At 35.1% G+C, this 25,522-nt stretch overlaps 1 protein-coding gene across 1 annotated transcript in view; it reads left to right on the top strand.

Annotated features, from left to right (window-relative positions):
* The window catches only part of CDC73 (cell division cycle 73), a 111,954-nt gene extending 86,648 nt beyond the window's left edge, over positions 1-25,306 (top strand). Inside the window, exons 11-17 of the mRNA XM_074876760.1 lie at positions 4,847-4,904; positions 7,983-8,018; positions 8,406-8,493; positions 15,515-15,676; positions 17,612-17,712; positions 20,447-20,588; positions 21,840-25,306. Coding sequence (XP_074732861.1) covers positions 4,847-4,904; positions 7,983-8,018; positions 8,406-8,493; positions 15,515-15,676; positions 17,612-17,712; positions 20,447-20,588; positions 21,840-21,876 — 624 coding nt within the window. The 3' untranslated portion in view covers positions 21,877-25,306. The remainder of the gene's footprint in view (positions 1-4,846; positions 4,905-7,982; positions 8,019-8,405; positions 8,494-15,514; positions 15,677-17,611; positions 17,713-20,446; positions 20,589-21,839) is intronic.
* Positions 25,307-25,522: the final 216 nt, after the last annotated feature.

Genomic DNA, 25,522 nt, shown 5'->3' with positions numbered 1-25,522 from the left:
TTTAATAGCTACTTTTTTGTGCTTCAAGAGAGTAAACTAACTTGGCTATATGTGAAACGAACCTCCAAGAAAAAATTCTACCAATATAGCATGTTTTATTGCCTAAAACATGGGGGTTCATTTCTTAAAACACAGCATGAGCTATGTTCAGGCAGTTTCTGATTCCATTGAGGAATGAGTGAAAGTAACTTAGTTGTGGATGTTAATGCTTATTTAGCCTTAAGAAAAGTGCTAGGTATCTAAAAAATAGATTTTTTTTTTTTTCTAAAATATAAAAAAATAACTACTTGGGTCCTGGTATCAGATGAATATTGGTAATTGGCGATTTTTGCAAATTAACATGAAGAATGACAGATTTTTTAATTAAAAAGGTCAACACACTGAGGAGGTTTTGAAAGCTGTTAAAATCCAACCAAAACATCACCTGCTGTTGGGTAACTGCATACAGCTATAGATTAATCAGTTTACTTTTTTTGTTAGGTGATGTCTGCATAGACGGAATATCACAGATTTACTATTGCAAGAAATAGATCTTTAACATTGTTGAACTTTTTACATTAAAATGGATTGAGGATGCAGACAAGTGTGATAAGAATCTATCCAAAACAATTTCTATCTTCATCATATATTGCAACTTGCATGTAAAATGTAAAAGCAGGGAAGGGAAAATGAATGCACGCGTGAAAGGAAAGGTGTGAAGCAAACTGTATACAAAATGTACAAATTTAAGGGACTTTAAGCAATAAACTTAAGGTTTCTTGTTACTGTAAACGTAGTTTACACTTGCAAAACTTATCAGAGCACATAGCAGTGTTTGAATTTTTAAGACAAACATAGAAATTGTATGAAAGAATGAGGAAAGAAAAGAACACACTAAAAGCTTAATTGCCAGAAGGTACAATAATAGTAGAAGTCTGTTGTCCTTCAGGGTGTGAGGTTTTTTCGTTGTTTGACTATAAATGGGAATCCAGATTTCTTTCACATGTACTAACCTGTTTTCTGTTCACGCATTGGTTTGCAAACCCAGTATTTTTAGGTGTTTAGGTAGGACAATGCTAAATAGCAGAAGATATACACTAAAATAAAAGCGGTTATTAAGCAGACATTTTGTAAGTAATACAATAGGAAACATTAGTACTGAAATGGAATGAATGCCACTGAAAAGTACATACAGAGGTGTATCTGTAAATGATGCAGTGAAATCCAGGAAAGTATGAAGCTTTTGGTATGTGTTTTCCTGATTTCGTTCGATGTAAGGTTGTTGCTTCTGAATGGTTAAATACTCATATATTTAATGTAAATCATAAGTAAACTATATATAACCTTCTATGGTAAATTAGCACAACTAAACCAAGTAATATGTGTTTGATTATAATACGATGTTAAGTGGTCGTCTCGAAGATTTGTATTTTTCAAATTACATGGTTTTGTTACTAAATTAGTTTCAACTTATGAATATTCATAACACACTCCTTAACAGTCTCAGACAGCTTATGCATAAGAATTAGGTATGTCATCTATGAGCAAAACTGTTAAGTGTTCAGAAACTTTGAGGAAATGAATGTTCTTTAAATAGCTAAACAGTGATTGCTGCTGCCTCTGATGCAGGGTACAGCTGCACAAACAAAAGCTCCCCGAACTGGAGTTTGAATTTGCAGTGTGCTAGTTACTTATGAGTAACTTTTACATTTAAAACTTCACATTAGAAGATTTGAAATATCTTACTATGCACTCCCTGAGAAATAAGCTATTGTCTTTACAAGCAGTTACAGCATGTTACAAAAAGTTGCCTCCGAGTAGCTAACCAGGCCATCAATTACCAGCAGCACACTTACCTCGGGTAGTAGAATGAACCAACTATGAAGTTTATTCTGTCAACTTAATTTTCTTCTCCCCTGGGAGAAATCCTAGCATACAGTTTTTTGTGGTTATACCTGCCTTGTAAACAGAGCCTGAATCATTGATCAGTGCATTGTTGTCATGGGAAAAAGTTATACCTCTATGTGAACGCTTTCGAAAAGCAAAATTATCCTGCTAGTGACTTCCTTATTGAAAGCAGGTTTTCTTTTCCACTGGGTGTATCTTGTCAACCATTCCTGCTCTGAAATTTTGTTTCTTCCTCGCCTTAATAGTATACTTTTCTCCTTAGAAACCTTTTAAGAAATGTGGGGTTGAAATATTGCTAAGAACTTCTTTTGCTACATTGTGTGCAGTTTTTACATAGTAGGAGGTAGTGATTAGGTCACTGATAATTATAAAGAGGAGAGATGTAAATCAGTTACAAAGGATAGATGTTATGCCTTGAGTAGGTGACAATTGAACCTCTGTGCCAATGTGTCAGAATATCAGTTGTGAGCTGAGGTTCATCCATGAAATTATCACAGTCTAAGGCAATGATTTACAGAACTAAAAGGTGTGACCTCCATGACTTATTGATTTGCAAAAATTGTTCTTACAAGTAGAAAGGTCACAGGCATGGAAGTGGCAGCCATCTTTGTACCTACTCAAATTAATTTCCTACCATGAATCAGATATTTTCATGTGGTTTTTTTTTAATGTGATTATTTTTTTTTTTGCTGCTGCTGCTGTTTTGGGATTGGGTTTTTTTGTTTCATTTGCAGTGTTCTCAAAGCCCTGCCTTTTTTTTTTAAGGCTTCTGCACTAGGTTTCCCATTAATCACTGTAGAGAAGACAATTCAGAGGAAAGTATGAAAAACTCTCAAACAGATAATTTGCCAGTTGCTTTGTTAGGCTTGATTCGATGTATATTCTGTGCTTTATGGACATGTTGGTGAAGAGAGAAATCACAAGCACAAGTCGTATGGAAACTAAGCAAGGCTTTGGTTGTAATTTGGTTATAATTCTTTCCAAGAATTTCCAAAAATTCTAGAATTTCTGAAGCAGCTCCTGGTTCCCTCCCGTTGTTGCAGCTGCCATAGGACCTGCAGGGTCTGTTTGAGACACTGGAGACACTCAGTAAGTGGAAGGGGAGGCAGAAAATTTGTATTACTGACTCTGTAGGGAAGGAAAGAGGAATGGACATGTGGGACTGCAGGCAGTGATAATTGGATTTAGAAACTTGAAACAGCATCACAGGAAGTGACGTTTCTTTAGCTTGATGTTTTTCTTTCTATTTCATGAGGTGCTGTGAATGTAAGGAGATGCTATGGGAGAATTCTTGGTATTTCTTCAAAATGTATAATTAGTGCACTACAGGAACAGTCTTTTCACACAGAAAATGACATTTTTCTTCAAAAACAGATGCAAACTGTTTTATTTCCACTTTCTTGGTTAAAAGAAAGGTGATTGTTGTGTCAAATCACTGCTGTTTCTCAGTCACAAGGCTTCTCTTAAAGGTAATCTGCTTTTCCTGCTGTTCTTCCTTTAGAGTGTGGTATTTTGGTTTTTATAATTTTCTGAGTAATTATCGTGAAAGGACATTGGCAAAAATACCTTTTCTCAGACGCTAAAAAAGTAAGTCTTAAAATAAGTTACTGACTCAAGTGCCCTACATAGATGTTGGTATTTTAATAATCAGAAGAGAGTACATCAAAAATTGGGATTAATCCATTTCTTGCAATGCAGGGTTAAATCCTTATACTAAAGATTAATAAGAGGTTGCTGACTGTAAAAGTTACAAAAGCTGCTTGCTGTACCAAATGTCAGCTCCAGCTTATTGTAACTAATCATGGGTGGCTTTGACTAAAGCTCAGGGAAGAGGCATTTTGAGTAAATCTGTGTTTTCTAAGAGCTTGTCAAGTGATCTTCTTTTCTATTTGTACTTCACAGTTCTTGAGATAAAAACAGTTTTAACTTTCATGGTGGAAACTTAAAAGCAGTGTCTTTTAAGTGTTATTTAAATCATGGAACTTGAGGCCGCTTGTGTGTAATCCCCTGCTCATTAGCTTTTTTTGAATTACAAAACATATTGTTATTTATGCATGGACATACAAATGTGATAATGCCATATTGAAGTCCTTTCCAACAGATTTTTCCCAGAGTGGGATCTCTGACCTTTTTGAGTGTCTCACAGTTGTAGGATACGCTTCACATAGCGTTTAAGTAATTTTCAGATAAAATTCATGGTTTCATGATAAAAGGTTGTCTGTCAGCCCCGCAAATTGAAGTGGCTGGAATATATAACATTTTTTTATAGTGTTAGTAGTATCGTTAGTAATACATGTTTTGTTCAGTGAGGTTTCACAGCAGTAACTGAAGAAAATTTGTTCTTGAAGTTATTCAGTGTTGCTTTGGAACCAGTCATCTGTGACTTCACTGTTCTTTTACCTGGTGTGTTGACTCTGTAGAGTTAACAAGAATAAATAGTAGTGCAGGTCTTTTGTTACATTAAGGTAATTGGATAAGGCATGAGCAGAACTAATTATCACAAGAGTGCTATTATTGGACACTAAAACTCTTCAAGGCAGGAACACACTACAATTTCTTGGTCCTAGTTTTCCATCCAGAGCATAAGCAGATCTCATTTTGAAATTTCTATAGCCAATTGGTTACATTTATGTTACTAAAGTTTGGTGAAAGTGATCATAGGTAAAATGAAACAATACTTTATGTAGAAAAGGTTTCCTAGAATATAGAAAGTTTATGATTGGCATTTGATGGTTAAACTGTAAACTTGTAAAAGCTTATGAGGTTGTCTGTCTTCCCTAAATCTAAAACAGAATCTGTAAAGAGTTTTGAATATTCTCATTATTTTCTTTCTTCTCTTTAATAGAAATGTATTAGCCTCATTTTTGTGATACCCTCTGTAGCTCTGTGTTCATTTAAAAAAACAGTGTACCTGACAAGAAGGCCAGCTGTTAATGTTACCTCTTATGTCTTTTAAAAGGAAGGTGCTTCTGCTCGAAAAACACAAACTCCAGCAGCACAGCCTGTACCACGACCAGGTAATGTAGCATACTATCATTGGTGTTTCTGTTCCAAGTAAGTGTGAATGTCAAAGAAGTACTATTTAAAACTTTAGTTAGCTGAAGAATTAAGTGGGGATCACTTACTTGTGGCCTTTAACTGCATATGTGTTGGAAATAACACATAACTTTTAAGTTAACATTATACGATGGGGCTTGGGTTCATTCTCTTCGGTGTATTGCCCAGTTAGCCCATTGAAAGGATGTGCTCATGAAATTAAAAACCGACAAACTTCTTGGTTGTCAGCTTGGTAGTTCACAAATGCCACCTCAAATATATAAGAAGAGCTGATTAATCTTCCAAGGAGAAACAACCTAAATAGAAAAGTTAATCTAAAAAAAAAAATATTATTGCTTCTGTTATTAATATATCAGAAATAAGTCTTTCTCTGAATGTGTTATCATTACTTCCTCAGACTTCTTAGCACGTAAGGTATTTGTAATAGGGCCAGAATCCTCAACTGGCTTTTTAATTCCCATTTAGTAGACTTTAGCTACCAAGTTAATTGAGATTCAAAGATAGAATGATATAGGTACTTTGTTTTGTTTTAATGAGAAACCCTTAGAGTTTTTAAAAGACTGTAAGAGTACAAACAGCATATGAGAAGATCAGTGTTTTCAAACAGCTTTGTACATATCTGTACCTAGTGTACACACTGTAAGAATTTCTGGTTTGGTGGAAGAAAGTCTCAAGTGAAAGGTGTTATTTAAGAACAAGATAATGGTTGTTATCGTTATGCAGGTCTTGGAAGGGGGTCATTTTTGGTTTTTTGGAAACAAAACCACCTTTTAAAATGAATATACTTTTTCTAGAAGTACTGCTGGAGTACTGTATATTCTTGTTGAGACTAAGAAATGCTTTCAGTGTGTCCTTCGCTAATTCTTTGAGGTTTATTAGTAGGATTTAATACTAAGACTTAATATTGCAGAAATGATTCTACCCCAAAAATCTATTCTAATACTGAATATTCTCAGCATACCTAAATGCTGTTGTCTACAGATTCTTCTGTTTGGTTATTTTGGTACTAGAAAGGTCAAGCTGCCTGTCATACTTATCTCACTAGCCCCGTTAAGCATAATAATGCAAATGGAGTTGACAGACAGCAGTATGAAAAGGGTAGAAGTGGCAAGAACAGAAATCTGACTTGAGTTGTCACAGGTCCCTGCTGCTAGCTGTGACTTCATGGGCATTAACTGGCAGGAGTGTGGTTTTTGTACGTTACATAGGTTATGCTGATAGTGCCCTTCTCAAAGGGCATCTAATCCATTATCTTGCTCTATATTGTAAGTTGAAGAGAGATTAAAGGAAAAGATATATAGTCTGAAGAAAGTATATACTGCTTCATTAAAAAAAACCCACATTATCTTTCTGCCTGTTCTAGGATATTTTGGGGTTTGGAACTTTTAAAAATTCAGTTGTTCTGTTCTTACCAGTCAAAATATTTAAAACGTGTGATTTACAGGAGGATGCTGCTTTGCACATAAGAAGCGTTAGTTGAATTGGGCAAAACAGTTGTATGATACTGATTTGAAAAAACATCTGAGATGTGCTTTTAATTTAAGATTTTTTTTTTTTTTTTCCTGCACCTTTCTGCAGTACCAACTTTTCTACTATCCTGTCTTGGTACAGCTATCAAATTTCTTGGAGATGCTTTCTTCCTAAGCCCCAATCCCTCCTTTTTTTAAGGCAGCTCATGCTGCCCATATATTTCAGGAACTTTTTTACATCAAGAAAATATCTAGATTTAAAAAAAAAAAAAAAAAAAAATTAAAAATCATTGGGTAGGTAAAGTTCATGTAGTTCAAATATAGTGTTGCCAATTATATCTGTGCACTTGACAGTGTCAGGAAAAGATAATTAAGGATATGGTCTCAGTATTTCAACAATGGCAACTATGCATTGTGAATATTTATACTGTTCTAGGAAGTTTCTGAAACAGTTGGTCATAAATAAACATGAGCAAATTAGTGCTATGAAATTGAAAGTCAATTAATGGAATTTGCCATGCATAGTAGCAGTTGAGACTTGAGTTAGTCTGTATCAATCTTTTTACTACTCCCCATTTTCTGATTTTTGTGAATTAGGATAAACATGGATGACGATAATTATCAAGAACAACAGTTCTTTCCTTAAGTTAGGACTCCAGAAAACTGAACTACAAAAGGTTTATTTGGAGTAAGTCAGGTTATTCAGTAATAGCACCAAAGTGAACATATATGTTTTTCCAACTTTGGACTGAAGTATCTCCCATATTGAGGAGGTCACAACTTGGAAGACTGAAGTGGAAACATTTTATTGGTGGGTTGGGGGCAGGGATTCTCTGTTTCTATCTGTCTAGTATTGTTTGTCTGAGTGGTTTTGTTGGGGGGGGGTGTGTGTGTGTGTGTGTGTTTGTTCATTTTCTGTTTTGGGATGGGTTTTTTGGGGTTGTGGGGTTTTTTTTGTTTTGCTTGAGTGCTACCATATCTGTCACGTTTCACTGTTTCTGGCACCCAGAGAGCTCATGTAACTCAAACTGCAATCCAGAATTAACTTGAGGAAGCCTGAAATTCAGATTTTGATTGTTGAACGTTCTTTATGTGTTAAGGATAGCCAAATCCTACAGATATGTACAATAATAATTACTAATGAAAAGGTGAGGGTCTGAAAAGATTAGTTTGTTGTGAAACAGTCTTCCTGTTTGTTCAGCACTATTGAACTTAGAATGTACAAGCAGCTTTTTTTCAAGATTGCTGGCAATTTTTATCAATGCTATAGTGCCCTGATCTTTTGAGGAAGATGGAGAGGGATGACTTGTTTCAGTAAAATTGACTCAACTGTCCTAACATCTGTTTCAGATGGTCAAAAGCTGTTTGTCATCTGAATACTGAGACCCAAATTATAAATCCCTTCTTCAACTTTGTGTATTGCAGCTGGGAAAATGATCTAATGACTGTAGTGTGACTCTTCTCTGTTCATTCCTGCAACTAAAAACATTACAAATGTCATTGTAAGGCAACATTTAATTTATGTATTACTCATTCTGCCATACTTTCTGTTTGTTTTTTTTTTCTCAGTTTCTCAAGCAAGACCACCTCCAAACCAGAAAAAAGGTGAGTCAGTTTTAGTTACATGATCCTTTAAATTTTTGTGTGAATTGTACCCACTCTATCTTTTCCTGGAGCTTCAAGCAACAATATAAACAAGCAGTGCCATGCAGACAGCATTCTGGTTTGCTAAATATGGGTCCTACCCATATTTAGAGACTCCTGATACAGGAGTACACTTTTTTGGTGAATGAAAACCTTCAGTTTACAAAAGGTTTACTACAGTTTTCCTTGAATATTTTTCCATGATTTTGATCTGTTAAGCAAGAGTTTTGGTTTTATGTACAGTTGCTTTGATGAAAAAAAAAAAGGGGGGGGGGTGAGGAGGAAGAAACCAACAACCAAAAGTGCAACAGAAAAAGCCAGGCAAATGTAACTTTATTATCTCTGCAGGGTCTCGAACTCCCATAATCATTATTCCAGCAGCCACAACCTCTTTAATAACGATGCTTAATGCAAAGGACCTTCTGCAAGATCTGAAGTAAGTAGCTGATTAGAACATACTGTGTAAAAAAACTGTTTTCAGATACAAAGGTGTACTAGTACCAAATTAGTAATTAAGCAAGAGGGAGTATTTACTGTCTAGTGACAAACTAGTTTTACAGACAAGAGTATAAAATATATTAATGCCTCTTGAATAGTTGGAAAAAAGCAAAAGCTTATTTCCAGAGTTCTAGCACAGTTATGACCTGTGGGCCAAATGGGCAGATTGAGAAGGAAGCCTTACAGTACCATTTCTAATGTCTGTAGTGGTTTTCGGTTATGTAACATATATGCACAGATGTGCAACTGCTCCGTGAACCCTTACAATGGACAAAGGCTTAGAGAAGGTGAGCATGGGCAATGTACTCATGGAGCTCAGAAAAGATTTTGGGAAATGACCACAGTTATCGTAAAGGAGAAGGCAACTGGTGGGTGGCCTCTGTTTTAGATAAACAGCTGTATCAACTGAGCAGGTCAGCTGGTTGTGTAAATAAAGAATATTTTTTTAAAGTTCACATCCAACAAAAATAAAAATAAAGGATTGTCATTCAGTGTTGATGTAAATTCATACAGGGAAATACTAATGAGTTGCTAAAATTTGTTTATTGCATCACACATCTAATTCTAAGATTTAATGCATTATGGCTGAGTGCAATCAACACTGCAAATTACTTTTTTCTTGGTAAGGTAAAATGCACTATTATGGTAAAAAAATACTCCATCTTTCTGCTTGTCCAATGGATCATGGTATTTAGCTGCCTATTGGTTAATACCAGTTAATTTTTCTGAAACAGGCAGTCATTTTCAGAGAAATGCACTGTTATAGATTGTCTGCAATGGTATGTTAAAAAAAAAAAAAATAATGGAGAGCTCTTCTTTCTTCTACCTTCAGCACTTTGCTTGTGCTTTTCTTCAAAAATAGGCAGTCCTTACTGTGGTGCTACAGCTTTCACTGGAGTTGCTCTAGAAATTTTTTAAACTGTGCTGTGAGATAACAGGTGCCTTCTGATCTCCAGCTATTTCTAGTTTCTCAATTACTGCCACTTACCATCAAAGATCCAGTAAGCATACTGGGCTCTTGGTACCTCTACCGAAATATTTATATGGAGAGAAGGCTGGCTTTTAACACCATAGTTTAATGTGCAAGCAGTTAGACTGATATAATCGTGCTGACAGAGGATGTTGCTTGTTTATGTGGGGGTTTATGTTTAAGAAAAAATTTCACAACTACAAGCCCTGGATTTTACATCTATGTAATTTGTGACTTTCTGGTACAGGAATACCTATAATGGAATAAAGAACCTATATGTCATGTCTGTCTGTGCTAGGAGGCTTGTACTATTTTCAACTCCACTGGGGTAGAGCTACAGTTAACTTCTCAAGACCTGCCCTGAGAGGAGGCTGATTGTTAGAGCGCAAAGCACATGATCCAGAAGAAAATGAGATTAAGTTTAGGGTTCAGAGGAGGACACTGATGTAGTTAACGAGTATGAAAGACAAAGTGAAGAAGCAAGGTATGTAAATGAGTCAGAAGTGAAATAGCAGTATTCAGAAGAGCAAAATATTAATTTAGCCATGACAGTTCTAGCACTCTTCTAGAAAATGCGCCACCTGGCCTGTATTCTTTTTGCATTCAAATTTATTGAAGTAGTTTGTTTAGGAATGGCTGCAGGGTTTGTTTTTACTGTTCAGGTATGCAGAGTGTAGAACTAGCCTTGATGTAGACTGTGAGTGATAGATATGTGATGGTTTCCCAAGGAAAGCAGACTTACCTAATTTCTGTGTCTAAGTCACCACCTTCTTTAACTCATTCCCCACTTGCAGCTAAAGTTGACAGAAGAGTAGAGGTTTGGAAGATGCATATCATAGCCACAAGTTTTGGAATAAAGAAATATTGTCCACATAGAAAAGACACATGCAAATTAATACTCCCTCCCTTACCCCTGATGAAGAAGATGCAGGTAGATTTGAAATTCTTGTATTTCTAGAGGTAATCAATCAGCCTGCTTGTATTAGCCAGGAGAGGAGATCAGTGATATAGCACAAGGAGAAGGGATTTTTGGAGCTGGAAGAGTAAGAACTGTTGCAGGGAGACTGCTAAGAAATGTAGGAGAACCCAGGGAGAATGAGGCCCCCAGGATTATTAGGGCATGGAAACTATTATACACGTGTGATAAAGGCTGTTTACAGGGCAACTTTTTCTTCCATGCCTGATACCTGAGGCAGCACAGTTCTGTGAACTGTGTGATAATAAAGAATGAGTATTTGGGTTTCATAAATAAAACGAACTTTTTTGATTCCCTCCATTTAAATGTTTCTTAAAGCAAAATCCGGAACAAATTTAGCTGAAATTATAATTAGAATTCAAACCACTTAAAATGAATACTTAGTTGTAGCTGGGAATCCCTGTCTTTTAGGGTAGTTTTTGTCTAGGATGCTGGATTTTTTTGTAACACATTGTCACTTTGGATAAGAGAAAAAGTAATTGTGGTATCATTGGCAGATATTTTAGGTTCTTTGTAAAATCAACAGGACAGTCTTTATCCAGTATATGGTAGGCATTAAATTCAATTGTCAAAGACCAAAAGAAACATTAATTTTACCAACATTTTAGTAAGCCTTTTCATAGCTCTGTAGTATGTTGGGGTTTTTTTTCTTGCCAAATCTGGCTGACATTTGTGTGATGCTTAGCATCTTTAATTGATCACTAATATTATGGTCTGGTTTGAGGTAGAGAATGTGGAAAGTAGGAAAGCTATCAAGAGTAGAATGAAATATATATAATGATAAACTGGAAGCACGTAACTAGTTTAAGACTTTTTTTAAGGTGTCTGATTTGTCTGTTGGATATATTTGTTGCAACTTAGATTTTGTAGGGGAACATTTCTATATACAATTGTAATATATACGATTGACATGCTGTATAGTATGCAAATATTATTGATAACCTTTTTTTGAAAGGTTATTTTTCTAAGTAGGCAAGTACAAGATAAAAATGAATAGTTTCTAAAATGCTAAAAAGGTATCATTTAATGTCAGAACTGCAGTACTTTATGGTATATTGTGAAGCCTCTTAAAAAATAGTTCATATAATATACTGTGTTCTTATTCACTATCTGAATGCAACACTGGATATCATAATTATTGTGTAAAATTTGGCTTTCCACACTGAGTATTTGAGAATATCTGAAGTTAGACTTTTTGGAGGCAATGCTTCTGCTTGACATGGAACAAAAGCAAGGCAGGAATTACATCAGGCAGATGTAAATGATTAGGTGATGATTATGTATTTTTATTATGATGATGCTTTCATTCATGATATGTTTCACCATATGTGGCCAGACAACTCACTGAGGTTTATCCAGCTTTGATATTGACTAAACTATCTGAAATATTCAGGGATGATGTATTACTGTAAAAAAGCTTTGTTCTCTTACAGAAACAGGTATATGAAGCTTCTGATATTGTAATCTAACAAATACATTGAGAGGGTTGTAAAAATAAGTCTCCAGTTCTAAACACAATCAACTGTATATTAGGATGATCTCAGCTATTGTCCAGCATTGGTGCTGTCTTAGTCTCTGTTCATGTGTTTTTCAGCATGCCTGAGTTGGGGACCAGAAAGTGCTGACCTGACCTCAGTAAAGTGTTTTAATGCTAGTAATTGATGTGAGTTTAGAGGCTAGGCATGAGCAGCTTTGGCAGTTCAGTGGATAGTATCTTACCAGTTACCTCCCATAATTTGATTTTGTTCAGTTGCTTCCCTGTTACCTTAGGAAAGGGACCTGCTGTCTTTGTAAAGTGAGAGAGTGCACCAGTTTTTATGTGGATAATGATTTTGGCAATTAACAGCAAGAGTGTTGTGTGCTATTAATTTCTCAGTAGGGGTATAAAATTGGGTTCTAAGTAGATATGTAATATTGGTTTTTGCTAGGGAATAGTAATCCGGAGAAGCAACAAAAAATGTAAGTTCCTGCACAGTCAGGTTTTAGAACACATTTCTAGTGTGTTGGATGATTAAAAAGTTGTCAAATACAAATGTGTAGTTAAGCCACCAGCTATAGTATTGTGGCAAATAATTCCCAAGAGAAGATGGGGTTTTTGGTGTTTTCTTAAATACTCAGATTTCCTAAGCTTGTCTTTTATGTCCAGGTAATGATGGAGATGATTGTAATTGTAATGTGATGATTGTACTTGTAACCATTGTATTTATAATCATACAGTAATTTCTATTGATTCTCAATTCTTGAGCATATGGCTTTTATTGTACTTACTGAATCAATGGTTCCCAGAAATGCAAGCATATCTTTCATAAACTTTTTGTACACTGTCATTTATTCCTGTACTCTGTGTGTGTACATATATGTAACCATTTCCTTAAATGCTTTCCGTATGAAAAGGGAAGTCATCTTAGAGAAGATGACCGTATCTTCTGTACTGTTTGATGTGAACCTGCACATTGATATTTTTTCTTCAGAAAGTTCAGATAACAAGCTATTTTATGTTCTGTCCTAGAGAAATGTGTTCAAAAACATTGAGATTTTTACAGTAAATAAAACTGAAGCTATTGTTTAGAAGATATGTAACTGAGGCACAACTGAATGGTGCCTTAATGGCTGTAGCACCATTTCTAGCTGAAATGGAGAGAAACTGTCAATAAACTAGTGTTGAATTTAATTCTTAACCACAGAAATATTTAAAGCTAGAAGCAGAGTTGAGAATGCCTGTTTCAGCCAGCTTTGAGGTGTGTCTCAGATATAGTGGTGAAATTGTTAGAGTCTGTAGAATACCAATATTGCTTCTTGTCTAATTTGGCAGGCATGGCTAGGTTTCCTGTTTCCATTTAAAATGTGTTTGCTTCCTCACATTTACAAATTAAATTAAAAATGTGACCTTTTAGATTGCTGTTCCTATGAAAATTTGATTATCACTGTAATGTATGTACAGCTGTTTGGTTTTTATTTACATATTCTGTAAGAGTTTGTTCTTGTTTAGTGCATGGGACACATAAGAAAGAACAAAATTCTTCTCAAGCTCTCCACCATTTTAGGTGATCCTGGCTTTTCATGTAGAACTTGCCCCTGGGGTAAAACATGCTTGAGTGGTTTGTTTTTTTGTAATTTTTGAAATATTTTTTTTTTAGAAAAACATTTATTTCCATCTTTCCAGCCCAGATTCCTTAGTTGTGATGGGTGAAGAGAGACTCATGAATGGTGTTCTTAAAAGCTCAAGACCACCGAGCAAATCCTTATTTTCAATTATAAAATAGTTTCCTGACAGTATTGGCAAAGCAAAGCTTGCAACATGTTGGCAGGACAGGCCATTAGGTATGCTCATGATTGAAGTTGCACCTCACTTCTGAGTTTTTAAATTAGCAACTTGACTAGAAATACTTAACTAAGATGTCACGTTTGGTAGCTTTTTCCAAAGTACGACTGTGTTGAATGCTTCTGTGTGTAGCAGTTGTATGTGTCAGTTGGCTGTGGTAGATAGAATATATGTAAATATTAACTGTTTTCTAATTATTTCAATTATCGGCAAAATTACTGTCTTAGGATTTTTTTTTTTTATAATATTCTAGGGTGCCTAAATGTACTTTTTCCCAGTGTATCCTGTATAGCTTTTTGGTCTGTATTTTCTTTAGAATGGCGTTGATTTACATGTACTAAACAGATAAGCATAATTTAATTTATAGCTTATCATTTAACATTTGTAATGCTTTTTCTGTATTTGCAACAGTAGTCAACTTTAATGCACAATTCATAGTCATTTGCAGTTGTGGGTGGTGGTTTTTTTTTTAATTTTCCAGTGCATTTGAATGTGCACTTCAGAAATTGATTGTGACTTTCTGGTTTTGAAACAGTTAAATCATGAAGAGTATCTGGGGGCTTCATCTGTGTATTTACGTTAGGAAAGTAAAATAGTTTTGCTTGAAGGTTTATTGACAGTTTCCATGTGCTGCCTTAAAACATGTTTGTTTGGGTTTTTTCCCCCAAAATGCCATTTTCTCATTGGATAGAAGATGGTAGCAAAACCTGGTATTTTCAGGTTGACTGAATAATGAATTTTCCCTCATACTTCATTTTTTCATTCCTTTTTTCTATTTTTCCAGCAATAGGAAGTGCAGTCTGCCTGTTTAAGCACATTCAAATTGGTTTTTAGTATTCACATGGAAATAGGTTGAAGAGAACAAATAGAAATGGTACAAACAACTTACCCAAAAAATGTAGTAAAGTTTTAAAAAGCACCATCTGTACTATAATGAAGAGAAATCTTACCAATTATGTAGAGTACCGTGTTTTTAAAATGCAGCACCCATACTTGCGATAACTTTTGCAGTTAAGTGAAACATAGTATTTCTTTTTATCAGAAGTTTTGGAAATGAAATGTCAGCAGCAAACTGTGTTAGTAGTGCAGCTGGGTGGTTTGGAATATAATATTAGGAGAAGGTGGTCTGAGCTCTGTGCTTTTGCTGGCCTGGTAGGTGATACTGGTCACATGAGCTTACCTTTCTGTGACATAGTTTTAGTTCCATAAAATATACAATTTTGGTATTTTTCATTTTGACAAAATCCACTGAGATTCATCAGTAAAAAGGTTTACACTACTCTCACATTTATGATGCCAATTTTGAGAACTGTTCTGTGTATTTTATTTTATCACCACATCACAGAGGAGACTCATGAAATGGAATTGCTTTTTTTTTTTTTTTAAGGTGGGGGGCTGAAAAATAAAAGATCTGTAATTCATGGGGGGGGGTGTCACATCTTAAGCATTTATTTTTGTCATACAGAGATTACACAAGATGTGAGGATCACATTATCCTTATTTTCTAAGCACTTAATCTATGAGACAAGCTATTTAGAAAAAAAAAAAAAAACAAACCAGAATTATAGTATCGTACATAATAGTAACCAGATGAATCATGGCTAATGTAAGATCACTGTCATCCAGAAAAATAAAACTGATGACATCAAATAAAGTGCTTTTGTCTACTGAATGTTTCCTTATTCCCTAAGGTTTGTACCATCAGATGAAAAGAAGAAGCAAGGCTGTCAACGAGAGAATGAAACTCTAATACAGAGAAGGAAGGACCAGATGCAGCCTGGGGGAACTACAGTCAGCGTTACTGTACCTTATCGAGTAGTAGACCAACCTCTGAAACTTATGCCACAAGACTGGTAAAATAGATTCCCCTTCACAAAATTTCTTAAGCGGGAGAATACAGAATTTGGAGGGGACCAATAAAATGTTACTAAATTCACTAAAAAGTGAAGATACGGATATAAGAATGGACTTGATTGTTAACTGTACAGGAGTCTTCAGGTGAAAATAATATGAAACTAAACTTATTTAAAAGGTCTTAAGAAATTATAACTTTCTACATTTTAGCAGTATGAGCAGCACAATAGGTTTGCCTAAAATGTTTCAGAAAGGCAAATAGGAATATTCATATTAGTTTTCTATTATGATTAGTTTTCTATTATTAGTTCATAATGCTGTGCAAGTCACTGAAATGTGATCTGAGAGAAAAATTGTCCTTTCTTGTCTGCTTTCTGAAGTCTATTGAGAAGTCTATGCTGAAGTCTGCTGAGAAGATACATTTGCAGGCCTTCAGCATCTGACGTTCTAACTTTTTGTAATAGTTTAAGAAAGAAAGAAAACGCATCAGACAGTAAAGATTGAACTGTGATTTCAGTATTGAATCAGATTCATTGAGTTGGATTCAATGATGGGAGCTTACTTCTCAAGGGAGAGCCCCAGTTGGGGAAAGGGAATCATAGGTAGCTTTTACTTTTAAGAAAAAGCTGGAAACAGATTACTTTGTTCGTAGCCCATTCTTCAATGCTCTGAAAACATACTTCTCTTTGAGCAGGAAGATTCTGGAGAAACATCTTATTGTTATTTGATGTATTGAATTAGGCAACATTTTTATTTCTTCCTCACACGTGTAAAGATTTTAGACATGCTCAACAACCTTTTTAGTGGTTTTGTAACTTTCAAAGTAGATTTTAATGTAGAGGAATATTTTGAAAACGTCCTATTCCTAAATTAATTGTTCTCTGTATTGAGAACTTGAACTAATCAGAAATCTGTGGTTTTGAAATTCTAAATATCAAATAGCACTTAATGTTTAATGATCAAACCTTTAAGCACCATCCTTTGGTTCTAGGAACCAATGGTTCCTAAAGTGCTTCTGACCAGAGATGAAGCGGTGTGGGTGTTTTAGCTTGTGTTTATCCAAGGGAGAATCAGATATTAGTATATAGAAGTTAATATGTTATCACTGTTTTCTGTTAGCCATTACAAACCCTGCAGCATCATTTTAAATGGCAAAACTTTAGTCTGTCTTCTAAACAAAAAAAAAAAAGGGGGGGAAAAAAAAACCACAACAAAAAAACCCTAAACTCCACTTTGATTATTCTTTTCCATTTGGTAGACTTTATGATGAATTAAATTTGGGGATTAGATTAGAGAGGTAATTATTTGTTGTAGTAGGTAGAAACCATGGTTGGATGATGTAAATGTTCAAGAAAAAGACCGTATGTGGGAGGTTATTTGTTCTCAAAGGGTTTTTTTAAATTTTATTAATATAAAAGCTTCATCTTAATCACAAGCTTATTTTCTTAGACTGCAGGTAATGGTTACATACTCTTACAATAAATGATGCACTTTGCAGAAATCTAGCAGCTGTCTATTCTAAAAATTCATTAGAATAGAAGTTAACAGTGTTCAGAATAAAGGCTTTTAAATTGAGACATGTCAGTTTACAGTGTTGTTCATAGAAGATTGTCTCTAAAATGTTGGAGCACTTTTTAAAAGCAAAGTAATAATGACCAGAAATAAACACTTGTTTGACTTGTTATAAATGCAACATGAGAAACTGAGCTGCATTCTGCAAAGGGATGGAGCTAAAAGTCTGGAAAAATCACATGACTTTTTTTCTTTCTTGCTTCACAGAAAAAAAGCAGTTGTGCTGTAGGTGTGGTTGTTGAGCGCGCTATACTGCTGTTACTAAAATAAGAAACTGTGCTAAGGTATATTGCCTGTTTAAGAAAGCATGTAATTTAAATGCTCAAGGCCATCAACATGTCGGTCTCTTCCTGTGTTCGTAGGGATCGTGTGGTGGCAGTGTTTGTACAGGGTCCTGCTTGGCAGTTCAAAGGCTGGCCTTGGCTCTTGCCTGACGGATCACCTGTCGATATCTTTGCAAAAAGTAAGGGTGCTTCTTGTTTTGTTTTTAAGTGTTTGGGGGTTTGTTACTTTGTTTGGGTTTTTTTGTGGGGTGTCTATGCTTATGGCAAAGTACTGCCAAAGTGCTGTTGGACTCGGGTGACTTGGAAGACAGGGGCTGATGTCTTTGCACAGATGGCAAATATTAATGTGCCCTCAGCAATTCTTCTGTTCTGACCTGTGGAAGCTCACAGAAATCATCTCAGAGCTGTCATCTTTACAAGAGGTTCAGAAATAGCTAGTGTATAAATTTACTTTCCAAGCTTCTAAAAAAAGGTGAAAAGACAATGTATATTGTAACGCTTCATAGATAACAGGTTTACAGGCTGTCTTCAGATTTCATTACTACTTTGAGCAGAGGATTAATCACCTAGTATTTCACTCAGAAGGATTTACAAATATGATCTGGTATCTGACAAAAACTTGAAAGTTTAATAAGATACAGATACTTTTAAGTTGTGAGTTAGATGTTACCACTGTATAGATCTGAACAGGTTTTTGGGTTACCACAGTTATGCCTAGTGTGTCTTGAGACACACTGCACTTTTCTTGCACAGTTAACTTCTCTGACTATAAGGTGTGTGATAATATCTAAAGAAACTGTTAGCTGTTACTTCATTGTGAAGCTGCCTTAGAAAATAGACATTTTTATAGTGTCTGGTGGTTTCTGAGCTACAGAATTAAAAAAAAAAAACAAACTACAAAATAAAAAATGAACAAACCAACCAGTGCATACACACAAGAGAAAAACAAACAAACAAACAAACAAAACCAAAACCCACTTCAGTCTGTTATCTTCCAGTCAGTGTGATAAGGAAACAAGTTTGATCAGGTTTTATGTGTGCACATATTTGGTATGTGAAGTAGAAGCTGGAAAGAGAATGCTAGTTTGGTAAGGAGCAAAAAAAAAGAAAATGGTCAGACAGAAGGCTAAGGATGTATCTGTGAACAAGAAAATAGAATGAATTGCTTGAGGGATGGAGAATGAACAGGAAGAAAGTGAAAGAGCCTGAAAGTCAGTGTAAAACAAAATATACACCACAGTAGGGAGTTTAACAAAAGAGACTAATGAAAGCAGAAACTAACCCTTTAAAATGAAGATATAGAGAAAATGGAAATTGTGAAAATCAAAACCAAGAAAAATGCTGTTAAATATTTAAGGTCTGGCTAGTAGTTGCGTGCTAGTACCTATTAATTTTAACATTATGTATATATAAATGTATAGAGGGCCATAGGAACTCTTATGATGTGCTCTGGCATTTTTGAACTCTTTGCTATGCCAAAAGATCAAAATCATAGCCTGGTCAGTCTGAAGGTGTACAAATCCTTATATTTTTCAAGTGAAAGGATATCCGTTCTTACATGACTCATAAAGATACATTGCAATGGACCTTTTTTAATTTCAGAAATGCATTCTGTTGTTTCACAGCAAGGTATTTTAAAATATTTTTCTGATAAGAGTATCTCTAGGACTTTTCCTAATGACTTCACTCACTCCTCAAAATAAAAACAGTATAAATGGAGAGAGCACAGGCAACATCAGTGTGGTTATACGTGTCTAACTTTTCCTGAAGCTATTGCTTTGCACATATTTATAGTCTTCAGTAGTCTTCATAAATGTGGTTTCTGGGATCTGCAACGGTTCATTGTTTCATCTAGAGTTTGCATTTCTTCATGTAAATCATTGGGTCTGCAATGATTAACAAATAGTCAAAGCTTATCACTGTCATTTTGGAAAACAAGCAGGTAGCTTACCATAAAGAATTGCTCAATAAAATTTGTGTTGGACCAGAGCCAGTCAAACTGGGTTTTATTTGCTCAATTGCAATGTCATGTAGCATTTTGTTAGTTGAGTCTAAAATTGTTCTCTTTAGTCGTCTTCACATGTGGTCTGAGGGTTTAATGTTCATGTAGCAAACAAGCTTATTTTTGCATATGCAAGTGAATGTTTGAGATGAAATTTTGAATTATGTCACTTTAATGAGCAGATATTTAATTTTTAATACCATTTTAAAGGTCTTGCTCCTAGAGCATATTAGTGCACTTTAATACTGATTGGTTTCAGATTCAGAAGTGGATTGTCTTCTGCTCAATATCGTTTAACCTTAATGCAGGAATAATACTTAATTTATATGTGACAATTTATATGTGACAATACTTCCCAAAAGCAAAATAACTGTTAATATTTTACCATTTTTAACTGAGTACTAGATCAGAGGAAATTAGCAGGTACTACATATCTCAGAATGCTTCATATGAAGCACTTGGGGGTTACACTGGCATTCTGCTATCAGTCTGAGCAGCCAGTCAGTACACTAACTTTCAGGAAGTAGCCAGGTTTCCTTCTCAGTGGTCTCAAGACATGCTTTTTAAAAAAAAATTCTTGGACAGTTCAAAGATTTTTCAGAAAGAACATCTTTGTTTCCCAAAGTCTGCTTGAATTGGCAATGAGTTTCTGCTGTTCTCCTGGAATCTATGCATCTTAAAATAGGGGTTGCCCTTTCACTTAAATCTGTAATAGCATGGGGGCCTGATAGTGGCCATCGACCACTATGTTTAGCTCAGTGCCCTTTATTAACTAGTTAACTTTCTTGAGAGATGGGCTCATTAATTTTGTTCTCAGGCTCTATTCTGAAAAAAGAGGAGTGGGGGTGGGAATTCTCTTTGACTAATAATTAAACACGTTTGTACACTAAATGTTTTCCTGTTTCTTGTAGTTAAAGCTTTTCATCTCAAATATGATGAAGTACGTCTGGATCCAAATGTACAGAAATGGGATGTAACAGTGTTAGAACTAAGCTACCACAAAAGACACTTGGACAGGCCAGTATTTCTACGCTTCTGGGAAACTTTGGACAGGTATGTTTCATGTTAAAAAGTCTTTATGCTCATGCTCTTATGATGTTTGGTGGGAATGAAAAGTTATGGGGACAAGGGAATTGTATACAACTTAAACATCTGAACTATGTCTTAGTTTGAAAATACTGCTTGTTTAGATTCTCCCTGATGATACAGTTAAATATATACCACTATATTTTATTCCATGCTATAAATAATCTCCAAAGTGTGATATGCATGAATTTAAAGGACTGGTGGTTACTGTGAATCATCGATTAGTACCATGATTCCCCACCTCCCTTTAGGTAGAAGGAAAGGAATGGAGAACAAGCCAGGTGGTGTAGTTTTCCTTTGTTCAGCAAGCCCTCCCCTGGGACTGCAGTTTTGAGCAGTTCTGAAAGCTCTCCTGATTTCTCTCTCCAGTCACTAGATGACAGACTAGAAAAGTGAGAAACTACCTTAAGATAAAGAGCCACAAAGCATTATCTTATCCTGATGCCCTTGAGTCCTCAGCACTGGATAGAAGAGGAAGTCAAAAAAGATATGGCACGTAATGAGTTTTGGACTGGTGATTCTTCGTATCTTAGGGGCTTTCCAAGTACTTAGCCCTGCCTTTCATGAGAAGCGAGGGATGGAGGAGCAACAGCAGCTCTGTGAAGAGCAAGCATTGCTTTTGACTCTGCTTCTCTATGGCTCTCAGCCCTCCTGAAATAGGAGGTTTGTTGCAATACCTTTTTCGTGTTGTAGAGGAAAAAACTTTCTTATCATGAAGCAGTTGAAGAAATATTGAGGGAAGGGAGAAGTCCATGCATTTCATGAATGTTTAATCTTTTCAAGTTGATTGCACAGCAAACTGCTTGAATGATTGAGTGAACTTCAAAAAGAAAAATCCTGTGGGAATTGTCAAAATAATTCCAAGCATCACACTTTCTGTGGCTACTTATTTAAAAGTCTCAGCTAAACTATATCTCTGAATTCCCAGAATGAACTAGAGTTATCTCTAACAATGGTCTTCCACTGTTAGAAGTCATGTGATGCCTTGGAAAACATGAATTTTCTTCGAAGCAAAGGTTTTAGCTGGCTGTCTTTTAATGGGACAAATATTGTGTATAATACAGAGCTATATGGCATATAAGACATTGCATCTCTTCAGCAACTTGCTAACTCTCTAAGAATTTTGTTTTAGCAAAGTCTGTGCATATTATTACTGAGGGTAAAATTTCTATAAATAGCAAAAGAGTAGTAATGTTGTCTTCTGTTAATTTTTTTCAGGTATATGGTAAAGCACAAATCTCACTTGAGATTCTGAATTCTTCAGCTGCCATTTATTTCCTGAAGTATGGATTGAGAAAAATGAAAGGGGCTCCAGTTTGGAGACCAGAGCTCGCACTATATGATATGTCAAGAACTTTACAAATGAAGAAGGGTCACAGTTTAAACTTTTTATAAAATCTTGTTTGGATGCTTCATGCTATGGCAGGTTGATACCTGTTGTTATTCAGAAGCAAAGGGGTTTTGCTTAAAACTATTTTTTTAATGTTGTTAGCCTTCTAGTCTGCAATCCAAATTGTATATTTTGATAGCAGCAGTTTCTTCTCTGTTTTGTTAAATTAGCCACATTTTTAAATAATGTGTTTTGTTCCTTATTAGAAAATAGATTGATCTTCACTGCAGGTTACAAATGTGTGCGTGTGCGTGTGCGCATGTGCGCACGTGTGTGTGTATATATGTGTGTGTGTGTCTACATATATATAATGTATAAAAAAAAGATAGACACACTTACGCACACATAGATGTTACCAGGCTTTCTAAACCACTTAGCTTCTGAGCTTTGTTTTGGTTTTCTTTGCTTATTGTTTCACTTATTGAAAATATTTTGTTGTGAATGATATTACATTTTAGTCAATAGGACTCTCAAACTGAGCAAAGTGAAAATTGTTTTGGATAAAACAAAATGTCAACCTGTATATGTATATTCTGTCAGTCTTTGTTGAAAAAGGGAAGATGAAAAATCTAGAAACATTTTTTTGGATTTGTAATGTCCCAGTTTACTAAATCTTTAAACTTTATTATAGGAATACCTTTGAGTCATGTTAACTTTAAATTGCCATTCTCCACACAGGTCTCTTTATTTAAACTGAAAGTGTGCATGTGTACATTCCCATCTATCAAAATACCTTTACGTATGAATCTAAATGTTACCGAGATTAAACAATGAATAGAGAAGGAGAGAGTTTGGATTTCTTTTCCTGAAGCAGCCACCAGAAGGAATGAATAAATTTAACTTCTTTGCATTTATACCTCTAATACCACCTCCAATATGATTTTCTTGTGACAAAAGTATCCCAGACTATTTCTACAGGAGTTGTAATTTTCTGAGATGAGTGGCTAATATGGCCTGCTAACAGTCCTGCATTGGAATGAAAAATGAGCCTACTCCCAATTACCAAAGAACAGATTTCCTTGATCTACAGTATAACTGAGGCCAGAAGACCCTGGTATTTGTATGAATTTATGGTATCTCTGTATCTATTTAATAACATTAAGTTGATGTTGCATACCAGTGGATGTAGAGAATAATGAAACACTGTAACACCCGCATGTTTTTTTTTCTGGGATAGAAAATACATGTTTATATTCCTGTTCTTGAAGTTCCAAACCATGTTTTTTTAATATACTTTAAATTTAAGGTTGGACAAAAGTAAAATGTTCTACCTATTCTTCTTTAGTTTTGCTTTTTATTTGATGTTACCTTCATTTTTAATAAAACCAGAAGGCACATCTCCTTAAGAGGTTTTTAAAACTATGTCTTAAATTTGTGAGAACTGTAAGGTCTGACTTGTAATTATGTTTCCATCCTTGCTGTATCAAGACTACTATTTTTAAATAGTCTTAATGGAAACATAAAAAAACCCCAAACCACCAAACAAAAACCCCAGTGACTCCAAGATTAGAAGCTGACACTGGATTTTTGAATGGATTCTGCAAAGTGTCTGAGAAGAGCAGGCAATACTGAACTACTAGAAGGTCTCCTATTTGTATGGGCAGTTGATCAGTACCAAATGACTGTTTTTTCCCAGTACTTAAGGTTTTTATAAATGTATCCACGTCATACATGAGTGAGCTAAAACATACAATACTTTAACCTGTAGTATAATGAGAAGAACTGTAATGGCTATCGACACAGCAATCGCTAACATGAGGAATTGGTTCGATTTAAGGTTCATTACTGCTTTAAATAGTGGGATATCACGTATGGGTGTTTTAACTCATACATTTCCAATTAGAAATGTAATTTTTTTCAGACTTAGACACATGGTCCGTGCAGTTGTGAAGAGACTTCTACAATGGGCAGCAAACTTAAAAAGCAAATTCTGAAGAAATATGTGCTTTACGTGCACTGTGATATATAGACTATATAGTGGTCTTACAGTAGGCAAGGTCCGATTATCTTTTCTCTGTGCAGTATTTCACTTGTGTTTTAAACGCATGTGTAATCCCAGGTCCAATATTGTATACAGGAGATCAGCTTGATTTAGGTGTAAATTTATGTATATATTGGGAGTAACTCCTCTGAAACTAGTGAAGTTACATGGATGTGAAACTGGCAGAAGAGCAAAATCCATGAAATATTTGTATGAACTGTGCCATTTTTTATGGATTGAGCATAGACCTTTAACATCTTACAATTTTGTACTTGCAAGCAATTTACAACACAAGTTGTAAAATATGTATTTGTGAAGGAGTTGGCACCTGATCATGCATATTTTTGTCAGTCATAAAAGTAGTGATGTTTATAAAATGAGCCATTTTGCAATCAGATTCCTGCTGACATTATTGGAAGTTTAATTAGGTTGTCAGAATGGCATTCCTGCTGCCTTCATAAATAACTGCACATAGATTATGAAACTACTTGGACTTAAAAATTTAGCCTTACAGCAGCATTTTGCAACACAGCTGGAATTTTAGACACTTATGTTATGCTTAATTTATCTGCGAGTTAATGTAGAGTAATAAAGAAAACCGATACTAAGAAGTGGGGAAGCTGGAGGATCAGACATCTGTTTTAGTGAGCTGCATTCTTATTGTTGAGCAAATTTGACGCCCTACTTAGAGGTGTATAAAGTGTGTAAATTGTACTCAATTAAAATGTATAACTAAAACTGAGCTACTTCACTGACTGTAGTTTATTGAACAATAGAATGATACTAGCATGGGAATCAGATATCAAATTGGCTGTTTCTATTAAACATCTTAAGTGTCATAACTCTACACTGTTTCGTAAGTACAAGATGAATGAGATGAAACAAGATAAAACAAGATGAAAACTGGTTTGAAGTCTGCTATTGGGCTCCCATACTGTCAGCAGGTGATTATTTTTTTTAGTAGCAAGGTTATAGGGGCCAGTAGATATATCTGAACTAATGATTTTATATTAAAAACTAAAATTCCTATGATTTATATTATTTGAGCTTTCTGAATGCTACCCTGAACAAAGTAGACAAAGGGAGAATTTTTTTGTAAGGTAAAATAGGGCAACCCCAGGGACTTGCATACCTGAAGAAATTGCAGATCAGCATCCTCAGTTGAGTAGGCTCAGCTATTTAGTTATTACCTGGAAATTTTTGTAGCAACATAGTTTCACAAATAGGTACTAAAGTCAGTGCTTGAGCTAGACTATTTATAGAACTGTTCTGCAATGCTGTAAACCTTTTTATTTCTGAATACAGAAGAAAATGTAGATAGCAGATTGTGTGTGAAGTTGCCCTTGATCATAAGTTGAACTATTATGTGATATTTGACAGATAAGCCTTTATCAGAACAGCAAATTTGGTTTTGACTTTCATTTGATATGCAGTCAATGTATAAAATATTACTGTTCTTTGCAGGGACCTGCGAAAGTAAGTTTTATTAGTACAGCTTTCATTCTTTTGCTGGTGAAATATGCACTTAGT

This window comes from Strix uralensis, chromosome 8 (assembly GCF_047716275.1).
Source record: "Strix uralensis isolate ZFMK-TIS-50842 chromosome 8, bStrUra1, whole genome shotgun sequence".
NCBI lineage: Eukaryota > Metazoa > Chordata > Aves > Strigiformes > Strigidae > Strix > Strix uralensis.
The sequence above is the reverse complement of the archived record's forward strand: the minus strand, read 5'-3'. Positions and strand labels throughout refer to the sequence as shown.